The sequence below is a fragment of the Castor canadensis genome, chromosome 4 (assembly GCF_047511655.1).
Source record: "Castor canadensis chromosome 4, mCasCan1.hap1v2, whole genome shotgun sequence".
In the NCBI taxonomy this organism is placed as follows: domain Eukaryota; kingdom Metazoa; phylum Chordata; class Mammalia; order Rodentia; family Castoridae; genus Castor; species Castor canadensis.
Window position 1 is genome coordinate 177,987,496 of NC_133389.1, and position 26,832 is coordinate 178,014,327.

Consider the following 26,832-nt stretch of genomic DNA (forward strand, 5'->3'; position numbering starts at 1 on the left):
GAAACTTGATACCCTAACACTATCTGTGGATTTTCAGGTTAAAGGTGGAAAGTGGTCAGATTTGAACATGCTACCTAAAATGAAGTCACTGTAATTTAGTCAATCATAGAGAAACTTTTTCTTAAAGAGACTTTGTAGGTGTTCACTTGAAACTGTCCCCTACTCCTTTCCTTTTGCGTTACAATCCTCCTTAATCTTATTTACTATAGAGAATTCTTTCCATAAGTGTTAGTTACCTGATAGAGGAGGATACTTCTGATTCCTCTTCAGATATGTGCCTGGACTTGCACTTATCACTGAAAACCTTCCATTCCAACCCCTCTGCCCCCAGTTCCAGCACCTCTTAGGGAAGCAGCCAGAACAGAGACATTGCCCTATAAAAATGGAATGAAGGATTGACAGGGGGGAGTGTGACAGTGCAGACTGAAATCATATTTACACTGTATATGTGAAAGTATAGAAAAATGTCCAGAACAACAAATTTACTATATTGGTTATTTTAGAGGAGAACTGGGATATGAGGTGATGAATTGGGGACTTCTTCCCTTCCCAATCTTTTCCCTAATCTTTATGTGCTTTCCCCTCCCTCCTCTAATACATCCATCCTTTTCACAGGATATTCTTTGTAATGCCACCTGTTTTCCTCCTGTTCATATGAATTGGTAGCCCCAGGTTTCAAGAAGAGAAAGAGATGGTGCTCTGAAGAGAAAGACCCAGCCCACCTTGGGTATCTCCCACTATTGTCTCATTGTAACCTCTAGGGTCCCAAAAAAACCCTTAATATTCCCTGAGCCCTCTAAGTAAGATGGACTTCTGATTCCTTAGACAGTTTAAGATGATTATTATTTCAGCCAAAATACTTCCAGAGTATTTAAAGTTGGAATCTGGAACTAAAGGTATAAGTAGAGATCTCAGCTTAATTGCAGTAGACCTTCTTGGCCTACTTGATTTATTTTAACACCTTCCCCTTTTTTTCCTTCTCCTCAATTTTTGTTGTTGTTATTGATGGACAGTCTTACTATGTTGCTCAGGCTGGCATTGCAGCCCTTCTGCCTCAGCCTCCCAAGTTCTAGGGTTATAAACATGCACCACCATGCTCACTTTGCTCACATTCTCCATTTTGGTGGATACCTTTCTCACTGTGTTGTGGAGTCAGAACAGAGGGCGTGATCATGTCCCTTTCCTGCCCATCATAAACAGGACTGACACCTCTACAGAAAAGGCAAGTGAATAAGAGAAAAGAATAACAAATTTATATGCCCATAGTAGTATAGACATGGGAGCCTTCACTCTCATAACCCAAAGACTCAGGGTCTTTTATGCTTAGATTCAGTGAAGTATGGACTGCCATTGTGATTGGCCAAAAGCATGTGAACCAATAATGATATTAATATTAATAATAATATTGATAATATAATAATAATAATGACTGATAATGTTTCCCCTTAATAGGGGAAACCCTAGCAAGACCTGTCTGTTCAAATTTTTCTTTGTGCACTCTCCTGGGTGTGAAGCAGTACCATTTTTGGGAGTGGAGGTCTTGATGATCTATAATCAGATAAGATAGGATAGAAAATTTCTTTTTTTCAGCAGTTCTTGGAGGTTGAACTCAGGGCCATCAGGCTTGCTAGGCAGGTGCTCTACCACTTGAGCCATGCCACCAGCCCTTTTTGCTTTAGTTATTTTTGTGATAGGGTCTCACTTTATGCCTGGGCAAGCCTGGGCCACATTCTCCTATTTATACCTCCCAGGTTGTTGGGATGACAGATGTATACCACCATGCCTAGCTTTTGTTAGTTGAAATAGGGGTCTCTTGAACTCTTTGCCTAGGTTGGCCTCCAACTGTGATCCTCCAGATCTCTGCCTCCAAAGTAGCTATGAATACAGGTGTAAGCTACCACACCTGGGCTAGAGAAATTCTATATGGCTGAATTTTACATAGAAAAGTGGAGGAATGTTAGAATAATAAAAGTTTTTATGTCAGACTTTAGGAAAATAGGGTATCTGGTTCCTATGACCTGTTTGGAGAAAATGAGTCCTAGTTTCTGTGGCTTGCCTTCAGGGAGGATGAGAGAGGCAGAGATAGGAAGACAGGAGAAGATTAAGAGGAACTTTGCTTCTGAGACCTTAACTTTGGGGTATTGTTTTCTGAGCCCCAACTAGTTATATCTCTATAGTTCTGTAACTTAGACAAATTGTACAGTCTCTCTGAGCTTTAGCTTCCCTATCCACAAAATGAAAGTAAAAATAATAGCCACTATTATTATAATTCTGTTCTCTCCAGGGGTCATTTCTAAGAAATAGAAGGTGGGGGAGGAGGGAATATTTTTAATGATTCCCCATATATTGAAGGCTTCTGTAGTATGTTTTGTACATTCGTAAAGCCTTTTATGTTTAAACTCTTTTTGTGTGTGTGCTTAAACTCTTAACACTCTATATTGAGGAACATAGCTATTTGATCCTTTTATGGGTTTATAAAAGCTTATAGTCAAGTTCATTTTGTTCAATTTTGCAACTGAATTTGTATGAGTCAGTATTCTCATTGCCTGTATTAAAGTAGCTCCAGTTTGATATTTTAAATCTGGATTAGAGGAAAACTCTACTAGCAGAATAAAAGAAGAAACAGTTATTTAGAGAGAGTTTGATGTGGGGAGACTTTATTTGCCTGGTGTGACCAGGCTACCCTTATTGCTCCCGTAGGCATGGAGAGCTGCTTTCTGATTGCTGTCAAGCCTGGGTCTAAAATCTTCTTGGCCAGGAAGTAAGAGTTCAGAGGCCCTGCTGTCTCTGCCCTCTATAGAAACCCCTTGGCTGAGTAGTTAAGTGCCTGCAGGTAAGCTCACCTGGCATCTTCTCATGGCAGCATCTTGGACTCTCCTGTTTGTACCATCATTGTAATGAGCACTTCCAATCCCTTTTCTCTGCTCTACTGTTTTTCTTTTTCTCTAACTTCACTGCTGCCTATTTTCTCTCTTCCCCCACTAGACTGTAACTGGGTAGGAATCTTTGCTTGCCTGTTCTCAAGTAGATCCTGAACACCTAGAACAGTAGCTCTCCACTAAATACTTGTTGGTCAAAGGAATTCTGCCTTCTTTCTCTTGATTTCTGTTACCTTCTTCATGTTGATGTTCCACTGATCTTAACAACTTGGATTTGCTCTTGTCATAAAATAAGTGAAAAGTTTGTGAAAAGAATTACAATTATATACAGTTATAAACTACTTAGAAAAGAAAGGTGGGAATATTTCTTGAGAGAAGTCATGCTTGATTGGCTTTGTACTATAAAATGCAGTGAGTTAATTTTTTGTGGCTGCAAAGGACTGAATTATAAATCTTCTCAGTCACATTTCAATATAGCCTGTGAAAGTACATCCTCCCCACATCCCCAGTGGAATTGGGTCTTGTACTTGCAAAAGCAGGTGCTCTATCACTTGAGCCACACCTCCATTCCATTTTTTCATTTTTCTCTGGTTTTTTTAGAGATGGGGGAGTCTCATGAACTATTGCTTGGGCTGTGCTCAAACTGCAGTCCTCCCAATCTTAGCCTCCCAGGATGCTAGGATTATGGGTGTGAGCTACCTTCTCTGAGCTGAAAGTAATTCCTAAAAATTGAATACATGCCCAATTGAGGCAATACACTCTTACGCTCATCCCCTGATCCCAAGTATTTATGATGTGGGTTTACCTATCCCATTGGTTTGGGTTTGGAGGCATTTGGGGGATGTTTGATTTGGAGCAACTTTCCCACTCTGATGATTCTGTGATTGTGGTCTCTGAACCACAATACAGTGATTTTTGGGATTTATTGTTATGTGAGAGGATGAAAAGGGAATCTGTAGCTTTGACTTATTTGTGTAAGGAAGAAGGGAAAATAAATAAATAAATATACATTATATATATATATATATATATATATATGTATGTTCTTATTAGATAGATGCATGCACACACACACACACACACACACACACACACACACACACACACACGGCTAGTGGAGTGGCTCAAGTAATAGAGTGCCTGCCTAGCAAGCCTAAAGCCCTAAGTTCAAACCCCAGAGCCACCAAAAAGAAAAGAAAAACAGGGATTGAGGATATAGCCCAGGGGTAGAGTGCTTGCCTAGCATGCATGAGGGCCAGCAAAAATAAAAACAAAATTCTAAGAAATCTAGAAAGGATAAACCAGAAAATGATTAAATGGTTAACTATAGGAGATAGGAGCAGGGTGGAAGGATAGAGATAGAAGGACACTCTGAGTACACTTAATTTTTTGAATCATTTAAATTTTTTAATATTCAACAAATAAAGTTAAAAGGAAGTAAAAGGTTATTTACATGATCTCAAAGTCTCATTCCATAGATGACTTGCCTCTGCCTCCTGAGTCCCGATATTACAGACATGTACTACCATGGCTAGCTCACCTTTAGTTTATTTTTCTTTCTTTATCACTTCTTTATTCCATGAGGAAATACTCCAGTAAATTAGAACATGAGACATTTTATAAGACAACAGGCCTGGACTCTTCTAAAACAGCGATGTTATATTAAAAGATAGATGGGCGTTAAATAGACTAAAGAGATATAACTACCAAGTATGGTGTGTTTGTAAGCTGATTAGATTCTGGATCTCTGGATCAGGAGAAAGACAAAAAGTTAAAGAGACTTTTAGAGGACAATTGAAGATATTTACATATAATCTCCAAATTGGGTTACATGGAATTACTTACCTTGGCTATGGTAATAGTATTGTGGTGTTATAGCTTAAAAAATTTGTTCTAAGCTGAGCATGGTGGTAAATGTCTGTAATTCCAGCACTTGGGAATCAGAGGCAGAAGGATTTTGAGTTCGAGGCCAACCTGAATTACATAGTGAGACGTTATCTCAATAAACCAAAAGCAAACAAACAAAACCCTCCACCTACTAAATAAATTATGGAGGGGAAAAGTGTTCTGATACTTTTCAGTAGTTTAGATGAAAAAAAAAAAAAGAAAAAAATTCATGTATATGAAGAGAGGTACAGAGGGAGTGAAAACATGAAACAAATATGGCCAAATGGTGATCTTTGATGAGCCCTTTATTATTTTATTTTATTTCATCTATTTTATTTTATGTTTTTTGAGACAGAGCCTCACTATGTAGCTCTGCCTTGAACTATCACACTGGCCTCTTTGATGAGTTTTGATAAAGATATGGATGCTCATTTTACTGTTTTTTCAGCTTCCCTAGAAGCTAAACATGGAAGTCAAAGGGAAGAAAGTTAATTTGAACACCTTCTCTGTGTTTAAAAATGGCTTTCCTGGCCTGTGCTTGGATCTGTGGTTCCTACAATACCAGGCCATTCTTGTCCTATGGCCTGTACACCAGGCACAAAAGTGATGAGAGGCTCAGCAAGTGAGTAAACAAATTCATTAGGGCAGACCCATTTTAGTAGGCTCTGATTGAGTCCTGTATTATCCCTGTCCTTTAGAAAGTAAGAGAACCTAATAACGACATTCACTTGGTCTAGAATTTTGCCAAAGCTTGAGGTGGTCCTTCTGTGGACCCACTGTTTAAAATCCCTGCTCAGGTAAAATGGGCCTTCCCAGAGCACCGTGTCATTTCTTTCTGCCCACTGTGTTGCCTCATGAATGGTACTTCATCGCTGAGTGGAGGGTGGAAGTAAGGGCCTGGAGCAAGTACTCTTGATAGGCCTTTGTCTTTTTTTGTTCTGAAAAGGCTTTGATTTGTGTTGGACTCCTTATGGGGAGGGACAAAAGGGGAGAAGAAGGGTCAGGGAGAGGAGAGAAGAGGAAGTAGGAAGAAGAAGAAAAGGAAAGAAGGGAGGGAGGGAGGGGTTGAGAGGGAGAGAGAGAATATTAAGATACCAGTAGCTGTCATGAGGAAAAAATAAAAGGTGCACCCTCCTGGACCAGGAGAGACCAACCTAGGTTTGATCGATGATGAATTCAGCTGGGTGAGATGGACGCTAAGATGAATTCAGCATCTGACTTTAGTAGAAGATCCAGTGCCCACTTGACTGGGCTCTTTGTCAGGGCTCTTGAGGACACAGTGCCATGGATGAGTGCTTAAGCTCTCTCTCTGTTTCTGCTGGTACACTTTATATAAAATTTTCTGATTTTTGTATTAACTGTGATAGCATATAATTTAAGAAAGTGTTGGAATAAAAATTTTACTCTTTATCTTCTTAAGGTTATTTCTTTGATTTTATTGTTTCCATTCCTTTTCACCCATTCGCCACCATTGACCCAGATCCTTCCTACCAGAATTGCTTGCTCGCAAGGAGACAAACCCAGAGTCACGGACAGAGGAGGGCCTCTATAAATTTTGTTAATCTGGAAATAGTCCCCAAACCGCAGTTTGTAAAACACTGTTTTATGAGAAAAGAAGATGGGATGAAGACAGAAAAGGATACCCTTGGAAACAATAACACTGCGGTGTGACCACAGTGTCAGACGCCAGGAAGTCATGAGTTCTAATCCTAAATGTGCTTCCCAAGACAAAGTGGCAATGGTGAATGGAAAAGTACTTAAGAGAGTTCTTGGGTCATTTTTTCATTCAGCTATCAATCCACTATTCACTGTTTGTGTGCCATCAGTATCCTGGAATAGATACGGGGCTACAATACAGGCCTGTATCAGAGCCAGACCTGATATTGGCTTCCAGCCTGCCATACTGATGAGACCTGTCCATAAATTACCACCAGAATACCAAGAACAGTGGTTGATGCCATCCAAGAAGGGCAGCTGACAAGCATGGGCAGGGCAGATAGGGAGAGGTTAGCTTCCATTCTCTGAAGCCATGGAGGTTCCATGGAGAGAAGATGGTATTGCAGCCAGGCCTTTAAAAACTAGGTAGGTCTCAGACCTTGAAGACTGTTGGGGGAGTGTGTTCCAGTATAGGAACAGCACCAACAATAATTGACAGACCAGAGGATATGGAGAAAAATTTAGCACATGAAGTATGTGTTGGGAGTGTGTGGTCTGAGTAGAAAAGTACATGGAGGGCTTTGAACCCTGCACTGAATTTCTGTTTTACTCAGCAAGGAGTTGCTAAAGAGTTTTGACCATACAGATGCTTTAGGTTGACTAATTTGGCAGCAACCGTGACCTGGGGAGAACAATTTCTGTGATATGATAGGGGCCTTGACCAGAATCCAGTGAGGTAAATGGTGACAAAGTGATGTGGAGGCTTGACAGTGACTTCTAGCTGAAAGGAGGTAGAGGTGTTCATACCTGGAAGATGTAGGGTGTGCAGGCCATAGGAGGGCTGCAAGTAACAAAGGAACAGAAATTTCTTCCATGTTCCTGTTATTTCCTGTGACTCTTGGCTGCACCTTAAGGGATTATAGGATATCTTCAGTTATTCTTCAAGTGTCCTTTTCCTGGATAAATGGCTTTGAGTGAAACAGAGGGTCTTAGAAGTTTGCTGTCCCTTTAAAAAAGTTCTACTAAGCCTTTCGGTCACTTGCCTTCAGAAATTTTGGTTATATAACATTGCTCTGAATTGGAATTCTGCAGCCTCATGGACTGGAGTCTCATTCTTTTCCTCCCCCACCTGGTGCTTTATATTCGTGGGTCAGGGTTAGCTTCTTTCTAACCATTGTTGCGGAACTCTTTAAATATTTGGTCTCACAGGTTCTAAAAGCTGGCAGGCCAGGCTGCTCCCTGCAGGTTATGAGACCAAAGTCTTCCAGAAAATGAGCCAGTAAAATCCCAAGCATGTTAACAGAGTATAACAACTGGATGGACTCCCCCCTTGCCCTAGCTCCGCCCCATGGGGCTGGACTCCCCAGTACTGAGGCCAGCAGCTCCCAGCCACTGTGGCCCACAACCAGGAGGAGCCCTCAAGTGCCACTTCGTGGCTGATTTGATTCGTAATCATGGTGATGACAACAGATTCAATCACTGGCTGTCAGCACTGAGGACTGGGGTGTGTCAGGGTCTCTCACTGTTCCCTTGCTTCTCCCAATTTTCCACAGTGTTAAAACAAGTTTGGAGTCTACTGCTATAATACAAGTCCTTGTTGGGAGCTCTCTTGAGTTTTACTCTGTCTAGAAGTTCATTCTCATAATAGTCTATACTGCCTGTTCCAGTACCCCTCAACACATGATTCTGAAATGTAGTTCCTCAATGAATGTACATATGTATTTCTTTGTGCTCTGCTTTTTTCCCCAGCATGACTTTATGCAGCTTGCAGATATCACATATAATGCAATGACTTTCTTAAAGGTAGGAAATGAGGCAAAAGTCATCAATGAGTAGGAAAATTAGATACAACCATGGTTAAAAAGCAGGTTCACAAAGTTCAAACTACAAAAAATTTTTCTGACTTCCCTGGCAGCCAAAGTGAAGAAACTTAATCAAGGATTAAATTCATGTGTCTATAGGATGCAGCTTCTCAGTGCAGAAGATTGTTTCCTTGCACTGCCCAAGCTTCACCGGAAGTACTCGTGAAAGAAGGTCAACTGATTAAAGGACCCCTGCCTTCATCAGCTTTGAGTGAATGGTGTAGCCATTCTGTTGACTTCTTGTAGGCTGTGGCAAAACCCGCTGTAGGCCCCAGGTTTCACTGCATGTTATTGCTCCTGCAGAAATGCTCCCCTGAAAAGCCTTGCTTCTGGGAGATACTTTGCCACAGAAGAGTGTCAGGGACAAGGGAGTCTGGTGTGACCTGCCAATATCAACTTAATAAAGGCTCTGAGAAGTCCTATAACTAAGAAATCAGCCCAGCATTTCCCAAATTGATTGAATAATAAGACTTCTTTTAAAAATTAAAATAGTTGTCAAGAATGGTGATACAATATGCAATCCCAGCACTTAAAAGGCTAAGGCAGGAAGATCATAAATTCTAGACAAGCCTGGCCTACCTAGTGAGACCATGTCTCCCCAGAGAAAATGAGGCTTAAGGCATGACTGAAGTGGTAGAACACCTGCCAGCAAGTGTGAGGTCCTAAGTTCAAACCCCAATGCCTCTAAATAAATAGGTACACTTACTTGGCATATTAGGAAACATTGATCTAAAACAAGGGTCAGTAAGCTTTCTATTAAGGACCACATCATAAAGTCTTTTGTTTTTAGTGCTAGGAATTGAACCCAGAGCCTTGAGCTTGCTAAGCATTTATTCTACATCCCCAGCTCCTGTATACTATTTTCACAACTAGTCAGCTTTGCCATTTTATCAAAAAGAAAAAGCATGGCTGTGTTCCAATCAGTCTTTATTTATAGATACTAAGATTTCAGTGTGTCATTAAATACTATTCTTCTTTTGATTTTCAATCATTTAGAAACACAGAACAGATCTTAGCCAATAGGCCATTAACAAACAGGTGGCAGGCCAAATTTGTGGCCACTTGTTCAAGAGTAATGTTTGGATGGCATTTGTTTATAGCAAACAAGCCTTCCTGTGTTTTTAGTTTAAGAGCAGATAACAATAAGAAGAAAGGGAGTAGTGAATTGCTAGTTTAGGATTTTCCTTAGGAAACAATTGTGGGTTCTCTTAAGGAAGACATTTGCAAAGTAATGATGAAAACCTTACTCTGTCACATGTGGCTGGCTCAGTTTTAATCTTGAAATGTCTTAGTGGACATTATTATTCATTCACTGTATCCATAGAAATTAAAGTCACAAAGCATAGGAGACATTTAAGAAAATACAGCTTCCTAGTTAACCTCCCAGTAAACTGGTTAACTGGTTAACTGGGCTGATGGAGTGGCTCAAATGGTCAGAGTGCCTGCCTACCAAGCATGAGGCCAGTAGTTCAATCCCCATTGCTGCCAAAGGGAACCTCCCCCCCAACCAAGTTAACAGAGCGTTCTTTTTGGTTTTGACTCAGGGGGACATTCTTTCAGCTTCTTATGATGTCATTATGATGAAAGAAGAGCCAAACCATTCCTACTACCCAATCTGACATTTCAGCTTTAGTTACACAAGTATTTTTATTGAGTACACGATGTATATAAACCGTTTGGCTAGTTTTTATGGGGGATAAAAACAGAAGCAAGAAGCTGGCAGTACTTGGTCCTCACCAACTTATTTCTCTGATTTTTCCTGTTACCATCATCCATGCAACAAATACTTCTAGGATGCAGCCTCTGTTTGAGGTGCTGGGAATACAACTTTGGGAACGTGCTTTCCAGAGGACCCTGGTGTTTTTCTGTTTCTTTGGCACTCTTTTACTTACAACCTCTTTTAAAAAATTTTTATTTATCTTTTTGTGGTGCTGGGGATCAAACCCAGGGCCCTCATGCATGCTAAGGAAAATGCCCTATCACTGGGCTATATCTCCTACAATCTCTCTTCTGTGGTAGAACAGAAGTTTTTCCTGGATATCCTGAGGCTTCCACCTATGTGTTTTCTGTACTGTATGTGAAATTTAATTTGCATATGGTCCCCTGCTGACCCACCCTTCTTGGAACTGCTCTCTAAATGTATTTGTTTCCTCCATCTGGTGGTACACACTTTTCCCTGCCTTCTTTTCTTAGTGTACCTGTGGGCACATACTTGTGCTACATCCATCTTTTTAAAGCCATTGACTGTATTAAGCAGTCTAATCCCTTATAAGCAATATTATGTATCTGATGGACATTTTTATTGTTAATTTTTAGTGGGACTAGAGTTTGAACTCAGGGCTTTGCAGCAGGCATTCTATCACTTGAGCCACACATCTAGTCCATTTTGCTCTGGTTATTTTGGAGATGAAGTCTTAAGAACTGTTTGTCCAGCTGGCCTTGAACTGAGATCCTCAGTGTTCCAAGTAGCTAGTTTTAAAGGTACCAGCACCCAGCGACATTCATTTTTTGATTAGGAAAGACTCAGTACAATGTTAACTTTTTTCCATTGACAAAAGAAATATTTATTTGCAATGAATTTTTTAAATATGGAAAAGCATAGAAGAAAAAAATTAACCCATAATTTTAACACCTATTGGTCAACCCTGTGAACATTTTTAGAACCATATATTTTATTTTTTATTATATTATTGCTGTATTGGGCCCTGTGAACATTTAACACTATTTTTTTACTTTCCTCAATTCAAAAATCACACCCACATTTTATTTTATTTTATTTTATTTGTTTATTTATTTTGCAGTACTGGGGCTTGAACTCAGGGTCTTCACCTTAAGCCACTCCACCAGCCCTATTTTTGTGAAGGGTTTTTCGAGATAGGGTCTTGCAGAACTATTTGCCTGGGCTAGCTTGGAACTGTGATCCTCCTGATCTCTGCCTCCTGATTAGCTAGGATTACAGGTGTGAGCCACCGGTGCCTGGCTGAAAATTATTTTTAAATTAACAGTAAAATTGACCTCTATTTTATATACAATTCCATGATTTTTCAGACATGTATAAATCAAAACATCACGAGCAAGATAAGCAAAGTTCTATTCCCCCTGCACAAACACTCCTTCCCGAGGCCAATGGCAACCACTGATCTGCTGTCGCTGTAATTTTGTCTTTTCAAGAATGGCATAAATGAAATCACACAGTTTGTAAGCTTTGTTAGGACTGGGGATCAAACCTAAGCCCTTAGGCATGCTAGGCAAGCTGTACCACTGAGCTATATCCCCAGTAGGAATCTTGCTGTGTAGCCCAGGTTCATAGCAAGATCCTCCTGCATGTACCACCACACCCAGCTTAAGATTCCTTTTAAAAAATATAACATTTCTGAAACCTGAAGCACATTTGTATCTATCTATCTATCTGTCTATCTCTATCATCTATCTAATGTGGTAGGATTTTTATTTCTCCAAAAAGCAATTGTTGAAGTGATGATGCATCTTATAATTAATACTGTCTTAGAATTTAGGTATTGAGGTAGGGAGGGGATCAATGTGAGAGATGGAGGTGGCTGTGGAGGATGATGAGGAATAAGAGCAGTGGACAGTACAGAGTTGTATTTAAGAGGCTCTGAGAGTTTGGCTGTCTATGTTGGAGCAGCATGGTAGGCTCAGGACTTTGTGGAAGTTTTAAGCAGAGCAGCGACCGTGGGAGAGAAGTGTTTAAGAACAAGCCTACCTAACTGCAGTCAAGACCAGCATGGTACCCATACCAGTGCTGATGAGTCAAGAGGAGACAGGGTAGTGGTGGATGACCTACAGGGACTTGAAGAGTCCAGGGATCTAGGAGTGCCAATACAAAGTGCAGTGCAGGGGCAGGGGGACGGTTGTTGCAGTACTCCCCAGTTTCTAGCCCAACACCTGGGTGGGAGAGGGCCAATGGCTGAGGAACTGAAGGTAGCTGTTACCAACACCGGTAGCTATTTGTAGAGTAGGAACAGGTGGGTTGGAGCAGCATGTTATGTGGGAAATGATAAAACAAATTGATCAGCCATGAGTTGCACAAAAGGATGTTGTGTGAAGATAAATGAGCATGGGCTGTGCTTGAGGTTGAGCTTGAATAAAGTACGTGATTATTCTAGAGACACAAACTGTGATCTGGGCTAGTTCCAAGTACAATTGTGTTACAGTTAACCGTAAGGCGCGAGATTTTTTTGCAGAACTTATTCTTGGGTCTTGTCCTGGCGTCACAAGTAAGGTAATTTGCTCTTTGGCACACCTCATTTATTCAAGATAGGAGGAGCAGTAAGCATCTTCAGCTGATCCTTGAAGGACAGGCTTCCATTACTCTTGGAAATGGGGAAGCAAAATAAGAACTGACCAATGGAGACTAACTGACCAAAGGGACTTGCCCCTCTTGTTAGAGAACCCTTGGGAAGAAGCCTCACTGCCATCCACTTGCACCTATTCTTACTCAGAGAGGAAGAGGAAGGCAGTCACTATTTGTTTCTCCCTGGCTTCACATTTTATTTTCATGTTTCTTCCTTCTTAGAGATTATCCAAGTCACTTTTTACTCTGTGTGACAAAGCACAGCTGCAAAATGATCTGTTCTTTAGTGCAGTACTAGAGTGAATTACAGTTTCTATTGCTTGTGCACTAATTATATTTTAAATCTTTTTCCCAGAAAAGACTGTATCTTCACCATTGACCCATCAACTGCCCGAGACCTCGATGATGCTCTCTCCTGCAGGCCACTAGCTGAAGGTAGGATGGAAATTTCTCTGCCATTCCTGGTAGCATGCAATCCTCATACCTGTGCTTTGCCAGGCTGCACTGAGCTCCCTAGACAAGGTAATGTGCAAAATTGGGTTTGCTTTGTTCCTGAACTTGCTGTTGTTCAGGAGCCTGTACAACTGTGAACTCAAGATTGTGTTCCTGGAGTGACTCTGGTAAGGGTGAGAAATGTCCTTTCACTTGGGCTCTTCTTAGGCCTCTAGAAGGCAGCTCTGAGGGCAGAGAACTACTTTTAGGCCATGGCCCTTTAGTTAGTTCCAGTTTAGATGTAAGAAATGATAGGAAGAAATCCTCTACAGGCTCTTCTCAAGAGAGATCTTGGCTTCTTTCAAGCTCAGGATTGAAGAGGGTTCTTTCCATGCAGTGGGTACCTTCCTAAGAGATCCCTCTCCAGGTCTGAGGTGCAGAAGCCTGGGCTACTCCCTGTAGATTCTATCCAGCAGATTGTGAAAGGCCGACTGTTGGGGGCTATTTAAATAGTCTTTGGGGATGTTGCTAGGCAGAAAAAGGCAGAACTGAGTCCAGTGGTCTTTGGAAATTGTAGGTGGAGTAAGGAAGAGCAACAGTTGACTCCCAACACAAGTGTAAAGAGTTTGAGGAGAATAGTCCCATTCTTCGTGCTCCTAGCAGCAGACCATGTGCTGCTAATGGTCTCCAGCTACTTCTCACCCTTCTCTAGAGTGACGTCTGGGTCACTGTAGTGGCTTTGGTCATTCCTGCAGATGGCCTTGGCTCTAATGTGGCCTTTGATGGCTTACCCATGATGGATGTGCTACTCTTTCGATTTCAGTCTGCTGTAGAGCGTCGATGGCCCATACTGCAAAATGTTCACATCTCCCCCAATGCAAACCTCCTCAGGACTCTGTAATCCTTCCCTACTGTACCAGGCTGTGATGCTTAGTATGTAGAAGGCTGAGGGACAGAAACCACCATTACCTAAAAATGTGTTTAACTTCTTTTAGTAGTAGTCCTCTCTCCCCCACTTGAAACTGTGTATAAGATTGCTCAGTGTTTTCTGTTAGAGAAAATTGAAAGGAAGATAAAGCATAAAGGGAGAAAAGTTCCCATAGAAATTTTAGAGAAATTATGTGTTTTTACAATCCAGAATTTGAGTAGCCTATTTACAAAAGCAAACACCAGCTTGATTTCTCACATTCTGAGCAATCTGTGCTATGGGCAAAGACTCAGACAGGCCTGCTTTCTATGAGGACCAGTGTGAAAAGTACCCCAGGCAGAAGGCCTAGTGACTGTGGGTCTTTCTTCCCTCCAGGGTCACAGCTCTGTTCTATTAGTCTAATGCTTAAAAACAGTATCTTTGTTTAGTCTGTCCCATTTTATAGTTGTTAATGGAAGAAGGCTAATACCTGTTTCTCTACCTCTGCTGGTCAACAGGGAGCTGGCACATGTCCTGCCTCATTTATCCTATACATTGCAGCTCCATATCTAGAGCACAATTGTGCCAGCAGAGGCTTTGCAGAGGAAAGGATAAAAGATATGGCAAGAAAGGTACACTGGGTGCAAATTTTCATACAAAGAATATTCCTTATTTGTCACACAATAGAAAGCCACATAGGTATTGTCCAGGAGGAGTTCAAGCAAAATGAGCAAAATAATTTAGCAGTGCAAAATGAAGGAAGAGGAGAGGAAGTAGAGACAGAGAATCAAGCCAGAAGAATGTTGAAATCGTTTGGGCATAAAGATCTAGACTGGAGAGAGGAGCAAGATCCATGAGAGCTGAGATGGACAGATGTAGAAGGGGATAATGACAGAAGAATCTGTAGGAATGGGTGTTGGAATAGAAGGAGAGGAACTCCATGGCATGAAGATTCAACCTAGATGATGGGGAGATAGAACCTAGGATGTAGAAATCCAAAAGTTAGGAGGACGTGCTGGTTTGGCAGAGTATTGATGTGGAGTTTTTTGTCCGATGCTACTTCTGTGAGTTGATGCAAATCCTTTTAGTGGAGGTGGGGGATAAATAAGTTAAGTAGATGAAAGAGAGCCCTGAGGAAAAGTAAGCAATGCACCCACATGCAAACAGTGATTTTATTGGGATGATGGGATCACAAGTGATTTTTCTCTTTCCTCTGCTTTCTAAATTTTTATAATGTGGCAATAATAGCTTTATAATGAAAAAATTTTGTAATAAAAAAATTATGAGGTGCCAGAAATCACAAGCTGCCCAGTAGCCCTACTGCACCAGGTGATCAGACCCCTTCCATCTACTCGGTTTTTCTTGCATTCCAGAAGGACGGTTGACATCTGTTCATTTGGCAGGGCATTAGCAAAAGGACCTGAGAAAGAAGCCAGAGAAGACTCAGGAAAGGCCTGAGGTGGTCAGTCAAGCATTTTTAAGGGGGGGTACTTCTACAGTTGGCTTTTGTGACAGCAGTTTCTGCCAAGGCCATTTATCCAGGGAGATGAAAAGTAAAAAGTCAATTCCAGTTTGGATTGGAGTGAAGTTGGCTAAGTTCAGGTTCCGTTAGTTACTGTTCATGTCAATTCTTGCTTAGAGGAAAAAATGTTTAATGTTTTAAAAAGCAAATAATGTTTTCTGGGCATATTTATATTACCTGTAGCCATGTTTATTTAAAGAGAATACTGTATAAAAGTTATACTTTTCTTTGGTCTCACTAAAGTCATCTGAATAACTATTTTATGAAAAATAAAATAGATACAGAATTTCTACTCCTTACTCTCCCTTTCTGTAGAGTTCAATGTGCTTCCAGGCATTTACCAATATCTTCTATCAGATGTAAAACATAGACAATCAATTGTACAAAATACAGTGATTGCCTGTTCATAATTAATAGATCATAATTAGCTTAAAGGCTGAGTACAGGGTATTACCTACACTCATGGAAACTCTGCTTTGGAAGGGATACTACCACTCAACTGATCTATCCCTTTTTTTAGCCTATAAACACACTTGAGAGGAAGCTTTATTCCATTAGCATTACCCAACAATATGGACTCTTTCATTTTTTTGCTGAAGAAAATGCTTAATAATTAGTGGTGTTATAATGATAACCCAGAATCTAAAGACAGTGAATCACATAATTCAGTTTTTATGATTGTAGCAGATCACTTGCAACACACTTCACAGTTGACTTCACCGCTCAAGTGTGGGAATGCCACAGTTGTCAGATCACCCTCTGTTTTCTGAATTACCTCTGCAATATCCACTTATTGAATATCCAGATTGCATTTGAACTTTCTACCTTAAAGACAACCCATTCTGCCTTAAGATTGTATGACTCTTAGGAAATCCTTCCCTGTAATAATCTGAAATATTGCTGCCTTCTTGAAATTTTCTACTCATTAGTCCCATTTATACCCACTAGGGCCCTATAGGACAAATCTAGTGTCCTATATAAAAGCCCTTCAGATTCTAGATAACAGTAATTGTGTTATTTTCTGAGTCTTGACTTCTCAGCTAAGCAGCTTAAATATTCTTCCATGTCTTGTGGCTTATGAGATGTGAGTCCATTTGCCATGTCATGGAATCACTTCTGCCTTTATGAAATCTTACGTACATGACTCTGAGCTGTCTCCCAGCCAAATCCTTCTAATTGAGCAGAATTGGGGCCAGGGTAATAGCTACCTATTCTGTTCAATTAAGCAAGCATTATTGCTTTGCTGTAGTCTCAAAGAGGAAATTGTTGCCAGACAAGTCAGGACCTTTATTCAGCTTTTGGTTGATTCAAGCTCCCAACAGCCCTGCATACAATTATAGCTCACTTCTCCAGCATCTTGCTTCTCTGATGTTTTATTCTCTAATGTGTGCTCTGCTATTCAACATGTTATCATTGCCAGGCTTTCAAAGTGAATGAATGGAAAAGGGAAGTGCTGCTAATGAGTTGTACTTCTATTTGGGATGATGAAAATGTTTTGGAATTAGTTGATAGTTGTACAATTTTGTGAATATGCTAAAAGCTACTGAGAGAAAACTTGTGAACAAATTAATGAATGAGAAGAAATAAATTAATAAATCAAAATTTATTCGTCTTTGAGGCTTTCTGGATATTGGAATTTGTATCTTAGCCACAATTTAGTAAGGGTATTGATGGAATGCCTGGATGGATACACACAGTCACATCTTTTCCGTCTGTGTCCCCTGACTGCTTTCATCTCTGAACCATGAAATCCCAGCCCAAAGCACATAGCCCTTTGCCTGTGCTTCCCATTCCTACAACACCCTCTTCTGCCTAAGTAGGGGACAGCGCCTGGGAAATACACATTTTCCACCATAAAGGCCCCAGGATTACAGTCCCTACTCTGCTTACACAGCTCTTTCCTGTGTAGGTTACTCCCATTAGCTTTCTGGCTGCCCAAGTTTCCCTTTCCTGAGGAAGCTGACCAGAAAGTTCTGTCCCAGGGAACCTATAGCAGGAAGTCAGTAATAGTGAGGGTCTAGGAACAGTGCCTGTGAGGGTTTCATAGCATTAGTAACGTCCCCATAGGTTAAGTGTGACATCTGCTAAGACTTCGTTGTCATGAGTGATCCTCATTGGAGGCATGGAGGAAGTAGGAGCTAGAAAGACCCTGACCCCTGCATGCTAGGCATAGATTAGAAAACTGGACACATGGAATGGGATGCTGGCAGTTTTAAAGAGTAAAGGACTGATGTGGAATCTTTGGAACTTTTACTGGGACGGAAAAGAGAATGTGAGGTCCTAGAGCTTCTGCATAAGAAGGTTGTCATAGTCCAGGACCAGGCCAAACCTCCTACTTGGCACTGCTCTCACCTCTAGGAAGATCCCACGCCAGTCATCCTACTGCCTGCATCTTTCACTTTGCTCAGCCTCTTCCTCTTTCATGCACATAAGTGCTCTGTAAGTGTCCTTCATTCCTTCATCCTCCAGAGCCCTTCCCCTGCTCTGCCACAGCTCAGGGACCTGCACTTACCTACATTGAGACACCTGAAGCAATAGTAAGTACTTGGTTTTTTTTCTCGTTGCCCACCTATTCCTTATTCCTCGTGCATCAGGGCTTCAGAAAGCCCAGTGAGTCAGGGTTGTTCCAGACCTAGGTTCCCCAAACATTGATGCAACACTTGGCAATTTTGTCTACTCCTCTTCAAAATTCCTTCTTCGTCTGAGCCAAAGGACCCTTTTTGCTCTTTGTTCTACAATGTGGACTGCTTTTTTCCAGTTGTCTGCTGAACCCTTCTTCACTGCCTACCCTTCTTACTCCAGTCCCTTCATTCCTTGCTCACAGTTCCCTTGACCTGGAGGGCAGCTATTGCTCTCGCTTCTTTATGATTTGATTGCTCACTTTCTTAAAAGGGCCTTCCCCACCATTCTGCCTTCAGTTCTGCCCCTCCCACCTCTTATCCGTTCTCTCTCTGCTTGTTTTTCCTCATTGCTCACCACTCACTACCATGTTATTGACTCTCTGTTCTTGTTCCTTATCTATCTTCCCCCATTCATGTGCACCTTGGGTTGGCCATCAGTGAATCTGTGTCAGTGTTTGTAGGCACTTAGGGGGCAAGGGCTGCCTAGGGAGAGAGAAGAATGCTGCAGTATCTGTAGGGTGGCAGGAGGGTAGTGTTTATGGAAGGAATTTCAAAGATTTTGGTGTCTGGTACATGAAGTTCAAGTGGGGAGGGTGTTGTAGATAAAGCAGAGATGAGATCTTGCATTTCTTTGTAGGTACAGCTAGAAAGTTTAGATTTTACGGAGAAGACAGCACCTTGAGTTTGAGAATGGCATCATCCATTTATTCAAGAAATATGTAAAAAAATGAGGACCAACCAAGCATTATGCTTTGTGCTAGATATTCAGTGGTCAAAGAGGCCAGAGATAGAGCTGAAAGTAGAGTCAAATGGTAGAGTGCTTGCCTTATAAGAACAAGGCCCTGACTTCAAACCCTGGTACCACCAAAAAAAAGAAAAAGAAAAAGACGTGCTTCCTGCCCTGCCCTCCCCAGTTTAATACTAAATATTAAATTCAGTTAACACTAAATAATAAATGTTAGAATGATATTATTTAGATGTGAGAGTGAAGTGGGACCAGACAGTGATATTTATACCTAGGCTTTGATTATAAATCAGGGTACACTAGAAAATGTATGGCAGAAAGGACGTTTCTGGCTAAAGGGAGAAGATATGTTAAGACCTTGAGCCACAAAGGGACTCTGGCACTGGAGGGAAACAAAAAAAAAGTGTGGCCAAAATGTGGAAGTGCAGAAGAGCCATGTAGCAAGTCAGGAAGGCCCTAGAAGGAGAGAGAGTTTGATTGGGAGTGTAATGGTGAGGAGAAGGCTCTAAGCAGGAGAATTCAGGATCAGATATTTTAGATTGGAGGGACACTGTGGCAGCAGAGGAGGCTAGATGAGGGCACTGATGGTATCAAACTCAAAATGAGAGCAGCAGTTGTACAGACTCAAGTCTGTCTGCTTGTCACTCTCAGCCCATACGCTAGAGATTAGAGTGGATGAGAAGGGAATTAGTTTTATTCAAGTATCAATACCCTGAGAAGATGGGGGGCTATCATGCCTCTCAAAGAGTCCATTTTAGGAAACTCAAGTACATAAAAGGGCTTTTATAAAGAAGGAAATGAGATGTAGAAGCACTACACAGGAAGACTGTGTACTAAGCAGGTCCTCATCATCTGAGGTATGTCTCCTTTTTTCTTTTCCATCTAGAATAACACTTGATCTTTACCTCACAGGGTTGGTATCAGAAATTTTTTAGATAAATATTGCTTTTATACAAGTTAAACCTCCCAGCAATTTACATGCTTTCTGATAGATGATGCGCAGGACTAGAATATGGGGAATGTTGCACATTCTGATATTATGGGAGGGTCATTAGATGTTTTGGGTTTTGTAAATCTGAAGAAAGATTATTTAATATTAACCTCTTAATCATTCAGATGTGGCTTTTCTTTAGAATTTAGAATTCTAGGCCAAAGGAGGGGACCTCAAAGGACAATTTGCAAAGGGGCAACCACTGCTAGAGTGGAGTTCAAATGGAAAGTGCCCCCAACCAAGGCAGAGGCAGCAGAGTGACAGTAGGCAGGAGTGGAAGTCTCTGCAGGCAGTGGTGTCGGGCAGCGTGGAAGCCTCTGAACTGGTTTCTTCTGTCTGTCCTCATCTTCCTGTCAGTCAACTAAATAACATCAATCACAAATGTAGTTTCAAGGTAAAATAGGTGGCCCCAAGTTAGGCAGAACCCTATATCATCTCCTAGACTTCAGCCTAAGCTGCTCCTGTACAGAGAGTTTTGCTATCCTTTCAGTAAACTTAGTGCTTGCTATATTTACTCTTTTTTTTTTTTCATTTTTCTTTTATTATTCATATGTGCATACAAGGCTTGGTTCATTTCTCCCCCCTGCCCCCACCCCCTCCCTTACCACCCACTCCACCCCCTCCCGCTCCCCCCCCTCAATACCCAGCAGAAACTATTTTGCCCTTATCTCTAATTTTGTTGTAGAGAGAGTATAAGCAATAATAGGAAGGAACAAGGGTTTTTGCTGGTTGAGATAAGGATAGCTATACAGGGCATTGACTCACATTGATTTCCTGTGCGTGGGTGTTACCTTCTAGGTTAATTCTTTTTGATCTAACCTTTTCTCTAGTACCTGTTCCCCTTTTCCTATTGGCCTCAGTTGCTTTAAGGTATCTGCTTTAGTTTCTCTGCGTTAAGGGCAACAAATGCTAGCTAGTTTTTTAGGTGTCTTACCTATCCTCACCCCTCCCTTGTGTGCTCTTGCTTTTATCATGTGCTCATAGTCCAATTCCCTTGTTGTGTTTGCCCTTGATCTAATGTCCACATATGAGGGAGAACATACGATTTTTGGTCTTTTGAGCCAGGCTAACCTCACTCAGAATGATGTTCTCCAATTCCATCCATTTACCAGCGAATGATAACATTTCATTCTTCTTTATGGCTGCATAAAATTCCATTGTGTATAGATACCACATTTTCTTAATCCATTCGTCAGTGCTGGGGGCATCTTGGCCGTTTCCATAACTTGGCTATTGTGAATAGTGCCGCAATAAACCTGGATGTGCAGGTGCCTCTGGAGTAACAGTCTTTTGGGTATATCCCCAAGAGTGGTATTGCTGGATCAAATGGTAGATCGATGTCCAGCTTTTTAAGTAGCCTCCAAATTTTTTTCCAGAGTGGTTGTACTAGTTTACATTCCCACCAACAGTGTAAGAGGGTTCCTTTTTCCCCGCATCCTCGCCAACACCTGTTGTTGGTGGTGTTGCTGATGATGGCTATTCTAACAGGGGTGAGGTGGAATCTTAGTGTGGTTTTAATTTGCATTTCCTTTATTGCTAGAGATGGTGAGCATTTTTTCATGTGTTTTCTGGCCATTTGAATTTCTTCTTTTGAGAAAGTTCTGTTTAGTTCACATGCCCATTTCTTTATTGATTCATTAGTTTTGGGAGAATTTAGTTTTTTAAGTTCCCTGTATATTCTGGTTATCAGTCCTTTGTCTGATGTATAGTTGGCAAATATTTTCTCCCACTCTGTGGGTGTTCTCTTCAGTTTAGAGACCATTTCTTTTGATGAACAGAAGCTTTTTAGTTTTATGAGGTCCCATTTATCTATGCTATCTCTTAGTTGCTGTGCTGCTGGGGTTTCATTGAGAAAGTTCTTACCTATACCTACTAACTCCAGAGTATTTCCTACTCTTTCTTGTATCAACTTAAGAGTTTGGGGTCTGATATTAAGATCCTTGATCCATTTTGAGTTAATCTTGGTATAGGGTGATATACATGGATCTAGTTTCAGTTTTTTGCAGACTGCTAACCAGTTTTCCCAGCAGTTTTTGTTGAAGAGGCTGCTATTTCTCCATCGTATATTTTTAGCTCCTTTGTCAAAGATAAGTTGCTCATAGTTGTGTGGCTTCATATCTGGATCCTCTATTCTGTTCCACTGGTCTTCATGTCTGTTTTTGTGCCAGTACCATGCTGTTTTTGTTGTTATTGCTTTGTAATATAGTTTGAAGTCAGGTATTGTGATACCTCCTGCATTGTTCTTTTGACTGAGTATTGCCTTGGCTATTCATGGCCTCTTGTGTTTCCATATAAATTTAACAGTAGATTTTTCAATCTCTTTAATGAATGTCATTGGAATTTTGATGGGAATTGCATTAAACATGTAGATTACTTTTGGGAGTATCGACATTTTTACTCTGTTGATTCTACCAATCCATGAGCATGGGAGATCTCTCCACTTTCTATAGTCTTCCTCAATCTGTTTCTTCAGAAGTGTATAGTTTTCCTTGTAGAGGTCTTTCACATCTTTTGTTAGGTTTACACCTAGGTATTTGATTTTGTTTGAGGCTATTGTAAATGGAATTGTTTTCATACATTCTTTTTCCGTTTGCTCATTGTTAGTGTATAGAAATGCTAATGATTTTTCTATGTTGATTTTATATCCTGCTACCTTGCTATAGCTATTGATGATGTCTAGAAGCTTCTGAGTAGAGTTTTTTGGGTCTTTAAGGTATAGGATCATGTCATCTGCAAATAGGGATATTTTGACAGTTTCTTTACCTATTTGTATTCCTTTTATTCCTTCTTCTTGCCTAATTGCTCTGGCTAGGAATTCCAGTACTATGTTGAATAGGAGTGGAGATAGTGGGCATCCTTGTCTGGTTCCTGATTTTAGAGGGAATGGTTTTAATTTTTCTCCGTTAAGTATAATGCTGGCTGTAGGTTTGTCATATATAGCTTTTATAATGTTGAGGAACTTTCCTTCTATTCCTAGTTTTCTTAGAGCTTTTATCATGAAATGATGTTGGATCTTATCAAAGGCTTTTTCTGCATCTATTGAGATGATCAAGTGGTTTTTGTCTTTGCTTCTGTTAATGTGGTTTATTACGTTTATTGATTTTCATATGTTGAACCACCCCTGCATCCCTGGGATGAAGCCTACCTGGTCGTGGTGAATAATCTTTTTGATGTGTTGCTGAATTCGATTTGCCATTATTTTGTTGAGGATTTTTGCATCAGTGTTCATTAAGGAGATTGGCCTATAGTTCTCCTTTTTGGAGGTGTCTTTGCCTGGTTTTGGGATAAGTGTAATACTGGCTTCATAAAATGTGTTTGGCAGTTTTCCTTCCCTTTCTATTTCGTGGAACAGTTTAAGGAGGGTTGGTATCGGTTCTTCTTTAAAGGTCTGATAGAATTCAGCAGAGAATTCATCAGGTCCTGGACTTTTCTTTTTGGGGAGACTCTTGATTGCTGCTTCAATTTCATTTTGTGTTATAGGTCTATTCAGGTGATTAATTTCCTCTTGGTTCAGTTTTGGATGATCATATGTATCTAGAAATCTGTCCATTTCTTTTAGATTTTCAAATTTATTTGAATATAGGTTCTCAAAGTAGTCTCTGATGATTTCCTGGACTTCCATGGTGTTTGTTGTTATCTCCCCTTTTGCATTCCTAATTCTACTAATTTGGGTTTTTTCTCTCCTCATTTTAGTCAGGTTTGCCAGGGGTCTATCGATCTTGTTTATTTTTTCAAAGAACCAACTTTTTGTTTCATTAATTCTTTGTATGGTTTTTTTGGTTTCTATTTTGTTGATTTCAGCTCTTATTTTTATGATTTCTCTCCTTCTATTTGTTTTGGGATTTGCTTGTTCTTGTTTTTCTAGGAGTTTGAGATGTATCCTTAGGTCATTGATTTGGGATCTTTCAATCTTTTTAATATATGCACTCATGGCTATAAACTTTCCTCTCAAGACTGCCTTAGCTGTGTCCCATAGGTTCCGGTAGGTTGTATTTTCATTTTCATTGACTTCCAGGAACTTTTTAATTTCTTCTTTTATTGCATCGATGATCCACTCTTCATTAAGTAATGAGTTATTTAGTTTCCAGCTGTTTGCATGTTTTTTGTCTTTACTTTTGTTGTTGAGTTCTACTTTTACTGCATTGTGGTCAGATAGTATGCACGGTATTATTTCTATTTTCTTATATTTGCTGAGGCTTGCTTTGTGCCCTAGGATATGATCTATTTTGAAGAAGGTTCCATGGGCTGCTGAGAAGAATGTATATTGTGTAGAGGTTGGATGAAATGTTCTGTAGACATCAACTAGGTCCACTTGATCTATTGCATATTTTAGATCTTGGATTTCTTTATTGAGTTTTTGTTTGGATGACCTGTCTATTGATGATAATGGAGTGTTAAAGTCTCCCACAACCACTGTGTTGGCGTTTATATATGCTTTTAGGTCTTTCAGGGTATGTTTGATGAAATTGGGTGCGTTGACATTGGGTGCGTACAGATTGATGATTATTATTTCCTTTTGGTCTATTTCCCCTTTTATTAGTATGGAATGTCCTTCTTTATCTCGTTTGATCAATGTAGGTTTGAAGTCTACTTTGTCAGAGATAAGCATTGCTACTCCTGCTTGTTTTTGGGGGCCATTGGCTTGGTAAATCTTCTTCCAGCCTTTCATCCTAAGCATATGCTTATTTCTGTCGGTGAGATGAGTCTCCTGTAAGCAACAAATTGTTGGATCTTCTTTTTTAATCCATTTTGTCAAACAGTGTCTTTTGATGGGTGAATTAAGTCCATTAACATTAAGCGTTAGTACTGATAGGTATGTGGTGATTCCTGCCATTTAGTTGTCTTAGTTGTTTGAAGGTTTGATTGTGTGTACCTAACTTGATGTTACTCTCTACTGTCTTGCTTTTTCTTATCCTGTGGTTTGGTGCTGCCTGCCTTTTCATGGTTAAGTTGGGTGTCACTTTCTGTGTGCAGGATCCCTTGCAGAATCTTTTGTAATGGTGGCTTTGTGGTCACATATTGTTTTAGTTTCTGCTTCTCATGGAAGACTTTTATTGCTCCATCTATTTTGAATGATAGCTTTGCTGGGTAGAGTATCCTGGGGTTGAAGTTATTTTCATTCAGTGCCCGGAAGATCTCACCCCTCGCTCTTCTTGCTTTTAATGTTACTGTTGAGAAGTCTGCTGTGATTTTGATGGATTTACCTTTGTATGTTACTTGTTTTTTCTCTCTTACAGCCTTCAATGTTCTTTCCTTAGTTTCTGCACTTGTTGTTTTAATGATGATATGTCGTGGAGTAGTTCTATTTTGATCTGGTCTGTTTGGTGTCCTAGAGGCCTCTTGCATGTGTATGGGAATATCTTTCTCTAGATTTGGGAAATTTTCCGTTATTATTTTGTTGAATATATTACGCATTCCCTTCGCTTGCACCTCTTCTCCTTCTTCGATGCCCATGATTCTCAAGTTTTGTCTTTTGATGGAGTCGGTGAGTTCTTGCATTTTCTTTTCACAGGTCTTGAGTTGTTTAATTAATAGTTCTTCGGTTTTTCCTTTAATTACCATTTCATCTTCAAGTTCTGAGATTCTGTCTTCTGTTTGTTCTATTCTGCTGGATTGGCCTTCCGTTTTGTTTTGCAGTTCTGTTTCGTTCTGTTTTCTGAGGTTTTCCATATCCTGGCAGTTTTCTTCTTTATTGTTGTCTATTTTTGTCCTGAGTTCATTTATCCGTTTATTCATTGTGTTCTCTCTTTCACTTTGGTGTTTATACAGTGCTTCTATGGTTTCCTTTATTTCTTCTTTTACTTTTTCAAATTCTCTCTTTTTATTGTCTTGGAATTTCTTGAGTGTCTCCTGTACATTTTGGTTGACCCTATCCAGTATCATCTCTATGAAATTCTCATTGAGTACTTGTAGTATGTCTTCTTTTAAATTATTCTTGTGGGCTTCATTGGGTCCTTTGGCATAGTTTATCTTCATTTTGTTGGAGTCTGGATCTGAGTTTCTGTTCTCTTCATTCCCCTCTGGTTCCTGTACTAATTTTTTGCTGTGGGCAACCTGGTTTCCCTGTTTTTTCTGTCTTCCCGTCATTGTCCTTGGTGTTGTTACTGTCCCTGTACTGTGTGTAATTAAGTATTTTCTAGCTTGTAATAATAACAATGGTAATATTGAGAATGGAAGAGTGAGCTGAAATGGAAAGCAAGAAGTTAAAGAAAAGGGGAAAACAAATATACAGACAAGAGGGAGAAAGCAGAACAAGGTATCAGACAAGAGAGTTTCAAAGGTATAAACAGGGAGTGTTAGTGTACTAATCGACAGTAAGCTGGTCCGCGTCTTCCCAAGCCGTATGGGCGCCGGCCACTGGCGGCCCCTGGGGCCTCCTCGTTTCTCCATTTAACGTGAAGTGGAGATTCTCTGCGCCGGCTGGAGATGTGGAGGAGTCAAAGTTATGCCTTTTCTCGGTGATTATGCCTGCAAAGTGTGTCTCCAGCGTCTCTCCAAGATTTCACTATAGGAGGGTCGCTTTCTGCTTCCTGCCTCTAGCCGCCATCTTGGAATCCGCTATATTTACTCTTAACTCCTGGTCCAGCATGTTCAGTCATCGACTTTGCCAGGACACAAACACGGATCAACAGTCTGGCATCATTCCCATGTGCTAAAGCCAAAGCAGTCCTTATGAAACTAGATTTAAGCTTTAAGCATTCCCTGCTCCATATCCCCAAGATCTTCTGTTCTGCTGGAGATAAAACTCGAAGTGCTTACTATCAGCTGCCACAATCTCTAACTCCCTCTTCTGCCTTGTTCCCCACAGTCCCTCTTTTGCCCACTGTGGCCACATGGCTGCCTGTTGTTCAGCAAACATGCAAGGCTGCTCCTACCTCAGAGCTTTTGCACTTATAATTCCCTCTCTCCAGTCCCTTCCTCCTAGATTCCTCACTGCTCTTAGGTCACTGTGCAGATGTCATTCCAGGAGGCCCTTCCTGACCACTCTCTCACTGGCCTGCAGCCACCTCTGCCT

The 26,832-nt window shown here is 40.6% G+C and overlaps 1 protein-coding gene across 7 annotated transcripts in view; it reads left to right on the forward strand.

Annotated features, from left to right (window-relative positions):
* Positions 1-26,832, forward strand: part of Dis3l2 (DIS3 like 3'-5' exoribonuclease 2) — a 370,364-nt gene that overhangs the window by 204,591 nt on the left and 138,941 nt on the right. For all 7 annotated transcript variants that reach the window (XR_012447408.1, XM_020172819.2, XM_074072000.1 and 4 more), the window contains exon 10: positions 12,955-13,034. Coding sequence is in view for 6 of the 7 variants with exons in the window: in XM_020172819.2 (XP_020028408.2) it covers positions 12,955-13,034 (80 nt within the window). In the remaining variant the exon portion in view is untranslated. The remainder of the gene's footprint in view (positions 1-12,954; positions 13,035-26,832) is intronic.